The sequence below is a fragment of the Halichondria panicea genome, chromosome 13 (assembly GCF_963675165.1).
Source record: "Halichondria panicea chromosome 13, odHalPani1.1, whole genome shotgun sequence".
Taxonomy (NCBI): Eukaryota; Metazoa; Porifera; class Demospongiae; order Suberitida; family Halichondriidae; genus Halichondria; species Halichondria panicea.
In genome coordinates this window covers 6,497,613-6,508,325 of record NC_087389.1, presented here as the reverse complement: position 1 = coordinate 6,508,325, position 10,713 = coordinate 6,497,613, and the positions used below count along the sequence as shown (strand labels likewise).

Below are 10,713 nucleotides of genomic sequence, written 5' to 3'. Positions count from 1 at the left end.
GTGACGGCTTGTGAAGATTCCAAGCATGTTTTGAATTCCAATGCAAACAGTCGAGTGGATATTGTAGAGTCTGTAGAGACAGTAGCCAATAATAGCTAGGTAAGTAAGAATCATGAGAGAGAAAAGCAGCTTGTTCCTGACACTAGTGGTCGCCCACCTATTGAGAGTGGCCTGCGGTGCTGGTGAGTCATTGTATCATTGTGGTAGTTGTGTTTGTACAAGCTTTGTTGTGGTATTGTTGTATCCACTTAGTGTACAAGCCTATAGTGTATGCCCGCCCACCACACCACACACACAGCACAAGGCACATCTCCACAGTTCATTAAACAGCCGGCCAATCAGACTGCCTACTTAATGGCAACCCTGGACTGCAGTGCAGCTGGCAGCCCCCAACCAACTATTAGCTGGTACAAAGACAACCTTGCAGTGCAGCTCAGCACTAGAGTGTCCCAAGATGGAGGGAATCTAGTCATTACTTCACTGCAGACCTCTGATGCTGGAGCTTATTATTGTGTCGCTCAGAACTCACTAGGTCTAGTGCAGAGCCTGACAGGGCATCTGACACTAGCAGGTGAGTGGTGGGGGGGGGGGGGGAGTGCTGCAAACCAACCAGTGTTTGTTGCCTGTGTATAGCATAGTAAGATAATCATTTGTTGATGCAATATGATCTGTATTCTTAGAAATACATAGTGAGCTTTGGTTGCAGACTTTGAACGTATTACGCTAGACTAGAAACTGTCTCTGTGTTTACTAACAACCATAGCGAGAGGGGAAATAGTCTCTTTTTGTTTGTCATTCCTTAATAATGAAACTCGTCTCAAAGTTATTGGTACAACTTTAGTAGGTGCTTGTCACCACTGAGAGCTGACCTCACTATACGGGGGTTGTATATATAATTATAGTGTGTGTGTGGGGGGGGGGTCTGGGCCTGCAACCACTGCCTGTGAGGGGGGGAGGGTCTGGGTCTGCAGCATGTGACAGGGGAGGGTCTCAGTGGCTCACAGTACACCACTGTGGTTAACTATGTATATAATTATGATGATGTCTGGAGCCTAGGTTGTGTAATACAGACCATGCATGCAACACCCTCCATCTCTGTGGACACAATAGCTGCTAAATGTAGCATCAACTGAGCATAGACTAACAGTCAAGTTACTGTGTATATATCAATAAGCCTGTCCTTGTCCGTCTGTGTATACTATGCTGCACAGGACATGCAGTTAGTACCTCTATAATTATACTGTGTGTGTGTTTTAATAGCTCCTTTAGTGGGTGATTAATGATAACCTAATATTGCCACTTGTAAGTGTTTAACAATAACTCAGTACTATGCGTATAGAAAGCTTTCTAGAAAGACTTTAGATTTATAGGTTAGCTTCACGAAAGCCTTTGTGTGGGTACTCAGCACCCCCTAGATCAGACACACTAGTTGTGTAGGGTCTCAGCACCCCCTAGATCAGACACACTAGTTGTGTGGGTACTCAGCACCCCCCAGATCAGACACACTAGTTGTGTAGGGTCTCAGCACCCCCCAGATCAGACACACTAGTTGTGTAGGGTCTCAGCACCCCCCAGATCAGACACACTAGTTGTGTAGGGTCTCAGCACCCCCTAGATCAGACACACTAGTTGTGTGGGTACTCAGCACCCCCCAGATCAGACACACTAGTTGTGTGGGTACTCAGCACCCCCCAGATCAGACACACTAGTTGTGTGGGTACTCAGCACCCCCCAGATCAGACACACTAGTTGTGTGGGTACTCAGCACCCCCAGATCAGACACACTAGTTGTGTAGGGTCTCAGCACCCCCTAGATCAGACACACTAGTTGTGTGGGTACTCAGCACCCCCCAGATCAGACACACTAGTTGTGTGGGTACTCAGCACCCCCCAGATCAGACACACTAGTTGTGTGGGTACTCAGCACCCCCCAGATCAGACACACTAGTTGTGTAGGGTCTCTTATATTGCGCCTCTATCTCCACCCACTCAACTACTAGCAGTACATTCATTAGCTTAATTGTGGTTGATTAGCTACCCACAAGTACTGACAACAACAACACTGGGTTGTGTGTTGTGGGCTATCTCAAGTGCCCTACTTCACTGGAGGTAACTATAGCAGCATTAATAGGCAGTAATTATGCTAATACTTCCATTTGTGTGGCAATCATCATGTGTTAGCTGATATCATATGTTCCTCCATGGCTAATGGCCATAAACAGGTAGTGTGTAACCCTACACCATTGAAATGAATACAAGCTCTACTTTGCATATGTGGGATAATCCTTATTGAATGTACGAACACACACACACACACACACACACACACACACACAGAGGTCACCACTATTCCCAGTACTTCTTTACAATCTGTTTCAGTGGTTGATTTTGACCACATATCTCTCCCTTGTTTGAACTTTGACCCTCCTTCGTACCTACAAATCAGTTGGACCTCCTTCACCCCCGGACAAATTCCTAACAACAGAGTGGGCGTGTCCCTAGAAACGGGCCGGCTGTGGTTTGCTAACTTTAACAGTTTGAGTGATTCCAACACACTGTACACGTGCAGTGTGACCAATAGCATCACTGGTAGTACACAAGCTATGGCAGCTCAGTACCTACTCACCAGATCAGGATCAGGTCTGTGAATCACGTCTGTACATATATATATATATATAACTGCTTACTAGTTATATACCTATACCTACAGGTGTTTTGTCTGTATAATTATATAATAACTGCTTACATACAGGTGCTTTGTTTCGTGAGGTGTCCATTGCTGAGGGTCCTGTGGCAGTACAAACTGTGTCAGGTGGTGAGACTGTCAGCCTCGAGTGTCTACCCACTGGAAGGTGGGTGGTGGTGTGTCATCCTCCACTCTCTCTGTCTGTGTGCATTGTGGAATAGTTATAATGATTATTATGGCCTTTATGAAATGAGACTGTTTGTACAATTTTATAGCTCATCTCATCCAGCCAGTTATACTCTCTTCTTCAGTTCTAATATCTCCCACTATTTCTATGTACATATTAATTATGCCTTTACAATTGTTGAATACTGTCCACCCACTATATATAGACCTGCTCCAGTCATGACCTGGCTCAAGGATGGCACTCAGGTATCATCGAGTGGGCGTGTCACAATCAGCGCTAATGGGTGGAGCATCACTCTCATTGATGTCCGCAGTACAGACAGTGGAGAGTATACGTGTAGAGCAGTGCAGACCAGCAACACTGGACCCATCACTGCTACCTCCTCTGGCAGTCTCATTGTCGTGGGTGAGTGTGGTATGCAACTAGGGCAGTCTGAATGTTGTGTAGGAGTGATACGAAACTAGACCTCATGTACAAATAGTCGTGGGTTGAGTGTGGTATGCAACTAGGGCAGCCTAAATGTTGTGTAGGAGTGCGATACGAAACTAGACCTCATGTACAAATAGTCGTGGGTTGAGTGTGGTATGCAGCAACAGCAAAGGCTAGGTCTTGTGTGCGCTTTCTACAAATTTCAGCCGTTTGGTAGCAATCTTTGAGAGCTCATAATTTATGTTCTAATTGATGTAATAGCTCTCATTATTCCCATATCTGTATCAGCTAGATCAACTTGTGACAGGCCTAAACCAGTATAGCTAGTTGACTGGCGCCATGACAGCAGTCCCTGGGGATGGGCAAGTTTGGGTAGCTGGCTTACATAGCTTCTCAGGAATGTTCACACTAGTTGATTATAGAGCTGAGGCTGTAATCTCAGTCAGTTCACCAGAAGACGGTGTGTTGCCTACAGCATCTAATGTGACATCATTATAGAACCACACACACTTTGAAACATAATCCCCTGAGGTCATATCCACACACACACACCTCTGTGTACAGCTAACAACCCAATCACACCAACCCCCCCCCCCCCACATGCATCACAATAATTAGAGGGGCTCTTTCTCAGCTGCCATATAACTTTGAATTCCGTAGATCAATTTCAACGATTTTATGATTTTGCTTAGAAAGAGACCTTTCAAATGGAACAAGCAATAAAATTATTCCCTCCCACACCACACGCCCACACACACAGACCCCACACAGATTACATCCTCCTTCCCAGAGACTGCGGCTAATTTGACTCAACCTTTGACCCTCAGCTGCTCAGCAGACGGCACACCTCCACTAGAGTGGATCTGGCGAGTGAATGGAGAGTCTGTTACAACGACAACAGGGCTAACGGTGACAGAGGGAGTGTTGAGTATCAGTGGTGTGGGTGAGGGGAATGGGGGCGTGTACCAGTGTGAGGTGTGCCAGCGTCTGATTGGTCGCTGTGACAGTGACAACGAACTCATCGTTCCAGTCAGTAAGTACTAGTCCTTGTACAGTATAGCAGGTTATGTTCGTATGATGGGGGACAAGTTGTATTTTCGTATTCAGAACATTAATCTAAAAGTATTAGGTCACTATTCTGAGCTCTACGACTTAGAATATAACATTTTTAACTGGGTAGTTCATATTAAAATGTACATCAACGAGAAAATTACCCACTATACACAACTGTGTGTGTGTAGGTGTTGGTCCAGTGTTTACAGTGATGCCTGAGGCACTGTTGGTGTTTGAGGGGGCGTCTGTGACACTGTCATGTGAGGCGGAGGGATTTCCCCCACCCACCTTCTCCTGGTATCGTTTTGGATCCGTCACTCCCATCTCCATCACTGGTGAGTCCACTCCTGGTCTTACAGTACGTAGGAATTATAGCTCTTTATGTGCTTATTATCATCTTGTATAGCTCTAGCTACTAAATACATTTTAGTTGTGAAATTGGACAATTCTGTTATGGGCAGTCAAATATACTGCACTACATCATACAATTGCACAGAAGCAAGCTAGGTATATGCTCATGCACACCATTATGCCCTCCCTTGTGGCTGCAGGTCAGTACAGTGTGTCCCCTCTCCCTGGTGATGGTTCACTGACTATCTCCTCTGCTGTTGTGGCGGACACCTCTCTCCTCTCATGCAGGGCAGCCAACCTCGGGGGACAGCTAGACACTCCGCCCAAGCAACTCACAGTGATTGGTAAGAGACACTGAATATTGTAGGAGGCATTTTCACAGCTACTATAACTCATTCCTCATTACCATACTTCAATGTATGTATAATCATGAAATTCAGTAATTTCGACAAAAACAATTAAGGCTATAGCGTTGCATTTTTCTTTAAAATTCAGGCGTTTTTGGTAGCTACCTTTGAGATCCTTTAATTTGCGTTCTGATCGATTATCTAATAATACTATTACACCACCCCCCTAGGTGTTCCCATGGTGACAGAGTCCCCTGCTGGCAGCCTCACACCTCCACAAGGCACAGAAGTCCCACTCGAGTGCTCTATAGTGTCTACCTCAGCGGACTCAGTGGCCTATCAGTGGTTACTAGAGGACAGTCCTCTCACACAACCAACGAGCACAGGTACTGCTATATAGCTATAGCTAACTTTGATTGGCTGTAACTCTAGTTTGAATTGTCAGATTTCAATAGTAAAGCATACATTTTGTGGCTCTTGGATAGCTCTGTAAAATGGCATGCTTAAATATGATTACTTGATCTTGGGCCCAGAGTCTAGCCATGGCCACCATGATATGGATAGCGCTCCCTCCACCATGATATGGACACTCACTACCCCTTCCTATCATTACAGGTTCTCTGTCTATCCCCAACTTCCAGTCGAGTAATAACGGAGTGTACACGTGTGTGGCTCTGTTGCGTGTCGCTGGTGTGGGTGATATCCGGTACACCGTTGGATCATCCGTCATCACTGTGGGGGGTGAGACTATATCATGTGATACCCCCACACAGTGTTTATTATTACCCCCCACATAGGTCCCCCCTCCCCCCCCTCCCCTCCACTTAATCCCCTCCACACAACCCTCACAACTACTTCCTTCGCTGCTGTTTGGGACACGCCCACTTCTGACGGAGGACTACCATTGCGTAACTACTCTATCGAAATTCTCGATCGTGGAAATTCTTTCTGCCCCGGTTCCTTTATTTGGAGCGTTGCTGTTTCCGGCGTTGATCCCACGGCAACTGTTGCTATGGTGACAGGCCTAGTGCCGTCGTATGATTACCAGTTTCGTGTGATAGCCTTCAACTACGAGCACCAGAGCGTGTCCTCCAGTGTGGGGATGGTGCGCACACAACCATCAGGTGATCTAGACCTCTACACACACTGCATGGTCGTGCATACATGTACATGTACATGTACATGTACATGTACATGCACATGTACATGCACGTGCAACCCTTTCACTTCACTTGCATTGTATTAAAAGCAAAGCTAATTGACATGCAGTGTGTAGACTAGCTATAGACTATCTAGGCTTTCATTATAATTATTAGATCCCACTTAGTGAGCTATAGTCCCGGTAACTATATAGATTGCTGAGGATACAAATGATGTCATTATTGCTAGCTAGCTCTAGTTAGCCAATGACAAGTGGGTTTCGATTTAGTGTGCGTTGGACACAGACACCTCATGTCCATCGACACCTCATGTCCATCGACACCTCATTTGTCCATGATCTAAGTATTGAATGTGTGCAGTGCGTGTGTATTCACGTCCCCTGCATGGAACACAGTGCATGAATATCATTACCGCTCTATAAAGATGTCTGGTAAAAGGGGTTGTTGTTGTTCGTTTGTTTGTGTGTTTTACCATGGTGATGTACCCCCCACAGCTCCACTGGCCCCGCCCACTAACCTACGAGCTACTGCCGACAGAGGTGAAGGTACAATCACAGCAACCTGGGGGGTAAGCTGTTATAATTATAAACACCAAAAAAGGATTTTTGATGTAATTATTTCCGTGCAGCCGCCCACTCCTTGTACAGCATATGGAGGCCCTCTAACTACATATACGCTAGAGTACAGAGTTCAATCGGAAGGGATGTGGTTAAGTATTAATGTGGGGGAAGTCACTCAGCACACCCTCTCCGACCTTCGTACTTCGACCTATGAGCTCCGTGTAGCAGCACACACATCTGTTGGCCGTGGTGTATGGTCTGCTGTTACCATGGTGATGGTACAAGTTCCCCTCACTCCTCCGACAGGTTTAAGCGGCCAATCAATTAACTCCACATCCGTTAGTCTATTCTGGGAAGCATCGCCGGGGGCAACGGGTTATATAGTGACATACATACATCCTGACCACACACTGGGACGAGTGGAGAGTGGAGTTGTCACTAGTCTGGTGATAACCGGGCTGTTCCCGGGAAGTATGTACATGTTCAGCCTGACTCGTGTAGTGGTGGGGGGTGATGAGAGCCCCCCCGCAGTGATCACCATTACCCTCCCTCAAGGACTAACAAGTGAGTCTATAGTAGCTAGCTCTAATGACAAGGTTGTATCATTTCTCAATGCTTAAATTATTATTATAGCTAACAATACTGCAAGGCTTCTCACTCACCACTATTGTATGTACTATACACCCACTCTCTCCTACAGATGTGAAGCCCATCTATGAGGAGGTGTGGTTTATAGCGGTGGTGGCAGTGGGGACGGTGTTGGTCATGTCCTGCCTCATGATCACTATCACCTTCGTGTGTTGCAAGTACTGCTGGAAATGTGGCTCTGACAAGGGCAAGATATACAGTGAGTCAATCATGTCAGTGTGATTATCATGGCACGTCAGGTGATGCTCTGCAACCCGGCCTACCTCACTTGAAATGAAAAATAAATGTAAAAGCTGAAATGCTACTCTAATTGACCTGCAGTGTGTAGACTAGTGTACAAGCCTATATATAGTGGTAGCTAGTGGTGGACTAATATTCAATTAAGTGAGGTGGATTAATAATTATCATTACCCCCCACATAGTAACAAGTCGTCGCAGTGCCTCCAGTCTCAGTGGGGGGTCCAGCGGGTTCAGTGAGTACCAACATCGCCAGAAGATCAACGCTCTGTAAGCCACCCGTCTACACGCTACTACACTATGATTGTACATGTAATAGATTATCCAATGATGCATTCAATAGCTCTCAGCAATCGTGCGCTTATAAGTTCTCTGTTTAGTCAAAATCCTAGGCTATAGCTTTTCGAATTCAGCCGTTTTGGTACAACTGTTGAGAGCCCGTAATTTGTGTTCAGATTTTCAAGTTAATAAGAGCTTTTTTGCAAGTACACAAAATTGCTTCACACTATTTCCCCCAACCTGCAGGAACAAGTCTATCAAGGTTCATAGTTCACCGACTCCTAGCAGACGGACTACAGATTATGCTGATATGAACTCATTACGACCCGCCCACTCAGTCACCGCCCCCTCACTCACGTACACTGACTCCACCCACAATGACGGGCACTACCCACCAAGAGCACTAATGACACCAGATGGAGCTCATATGACAGCTAACGGACTACAAAACAGTTTTATCGATGACCCCAATGACCCCACGCACATGTACCCGCCGGATGAACCTGACTATCCAATCAGTGAATTAGGGAGCACCAATGGAGAGTTTAGAGGTCAAAGGGGAGAGTTCAGAGGTAATTCAAAATTTGACCTACAAGAACAACACGTTCGTCATTTTAGCGGAGGAGTGAGTCAGCAGTTTTTCGATACCCTCAACCGTGTGCACACGCCCCCTCCACTCTCCTCACAATCCCCTGATCGCTACACTCCACAAACGCCCACTCCACAATCCTACGGCCTATCACAAGAGACAAACGATTCGTGGACCCCGGCCGATCATTTGAACACTCGAGGTCACATGACTAACAACCCAGTCAGCAGATCTAGCTCCAACAGAAGTTCCCACACCTCGGCTGGTGTGCCCACCCCCCAGAAGGTGGATCTGGGGGGCAGGAAGCGTAACGGCCCCCTCTCCCCTGTACGAGAACAGCTATTCCAGTCACAAGAGCATCACATGATGAACGGAATGAGCTTGCAAGATTTTCCTCCGCGTTCTAATTCAGCCCACGGTCATCAGTCTCATTCCACTGGACATATACAACCGCATATTGAGGATCCCCATTCCATGCGACCCAGGTCCCATTCCGCTGCCAACACTCACAATGTTAGACAGGCCCCGGTTGGCAGGGAACTGGGCACAATGACTCCTAATGAAATACAGAGCAGACAACTACCTCAAATACCACATCGACGATTAGACGATACACAATCTTCAAGTTCGATTGACGATCCTCATGCTGTTGAATACAGTTCCATACCACCCGTACATGTGAGTAGGGGACCAGTCAACCATTACCCCCCGCCCATGAGTAGTCCCGTTCCCCATGGCAACCACCTCCCACCCCCTCCTGAGTTCAGACACTCACCTGAATACACTCAAGAGCCGATATCAAATCAACCTCTATATAATCAACCGTCTAGCCGTCACCATAGCAACCCTTCACGTATGAACTATCCACCAATTGAGATTCGATCTCCTACACAAGTTGAAACGGAGGCACATCACATGACCCGCTCTCCACGTCACATGACCAGCTCCCCACATCACATGACCCGCTCCCCCTCCCCCGTATATAGTGCACCTGTAGTGAAGCCTAAACCAACAGCTCGGAGGAACCTACAGAATGGGTTTAACGACAATGGAACAATTCCAGCTCAGGGGAAATTTGAGCGAATCCCAATGTCTCAGATTAAGCCCACACAACAGCAACAACAACAACAACAACAAGCTGCTGCTACACACATGCCACAAGCTTTGCCCAACCATCACTTGCTACCACTACAGCATCCCGTAGAGAACAGTGGGTCTAGTCATTCTTATGATGGAACAGTCTCATCAGAAAGTTGGCCATTAGATGACCTGCAGAGACAGTTTGAGACTGATATTCAAGATTTAGAGGCACTACAGAATATGCTGACACCAGCAGCTACTGATAATCATCTAACCTTTGAGGTGTTCCAAGATCAAGTGCAAGCGGTGGCTATGAATGACGGTGGACCTGTGTTCATGAATAACCAACAAATGAGTAGAAACCAATCTGCCCCTGGTGTTCAGTCTAAGCTAGTAGCTCCTCCCAAACCACCAGTCGCTCCTAAATCACAGGCCAAGTCTGCCACTGATCTCCGCATTAATCCCCCTCCTCTGATGATGGCGGACAATAGACAGAACTCTATTGGAAATAGCTCATTAGCTCTGAACAAGCAGCGACCTAGTGTGCCTGACCTCAAGCAAATAGACCCACGCAAACCTAAGAAGCTGCAAGGCAAAGTGCGTGGTACAGTGTGGCAACCAAGATCAATGAACAGAGTCATCGAAAGCTCCAGTGATTCAGAATGTGATTCAGATTCAGATTTTAGCATAGCAGACACCGTAGTGGAGGCTGATGACAATACTAGCCTCAAGTCATCTCATGTGTAATGTATATTTTTTAATCGCTTTTTGTACTTCTTTATCCATTCTCTGTGTGTGATATGGTTTTTTTAACTCACAACATTGATTGTATGTGCAGTGGTGGTGTCTCAAGATATAATTGGATTCGAATTTAATCTTGGTTGTTTCATTAAGCCACTATAGAACTTTTGGTATCCTTTTTAGCAATGACAATAATTTCCCTTTTGCATCAATATAAATTAATAGCATACGTATAGCTTCATGTCGTATAGTGCATCAGCACCCGTTTCATTTTAATTACCCTTGTATAAAATGCATATAATAAATGTTGTAATTAAAAACATAATTATTAGAAGAGACAAAATCTACGTCTACATTATTATATAT

General features: G+C 45.9%; 1 protein-coding gene across 1 annotated transcript; it reads left to right on the top strand.

The window, feature by feature from the left end:
- The first annotated feature begins 22 nt into the window (after nt 1–22).
- LOC135346260 (protein sidekick-2-like) lies at nt 23–10,481 on the top strand. The gene is made up of 16 exons (XM_064543825.1): nt 23–182; nt 299–571; nt 2,338–2,640; nt 2,753–2,852; nt 3,079–3,278; nt 4,063–4,335; nt 4,544–4,690; nt 4,907–5,050; nt 5,284–5,439; nt 5,669–5,794; nt 5,851–6,177; nt 6,708–6,781; nt 6,842–7,337; nt 7,474–7,620; nt 7,844–7,928; nt 8,184–10,481. The coding sequence occupies exons 1-16, from the start codon at nt 113–115 to the stop codon at nt 10,351–10,353; spliced, it is 5,091 nt and encodes a 1,696-aa protein (XP_064399895.1). The 5' UTR covers nt 23–112; the 3' UTR covers nt 10,354–10,481.
- Nucleotides 10,482–10,713: the final 232 nt, after the last annotated feature.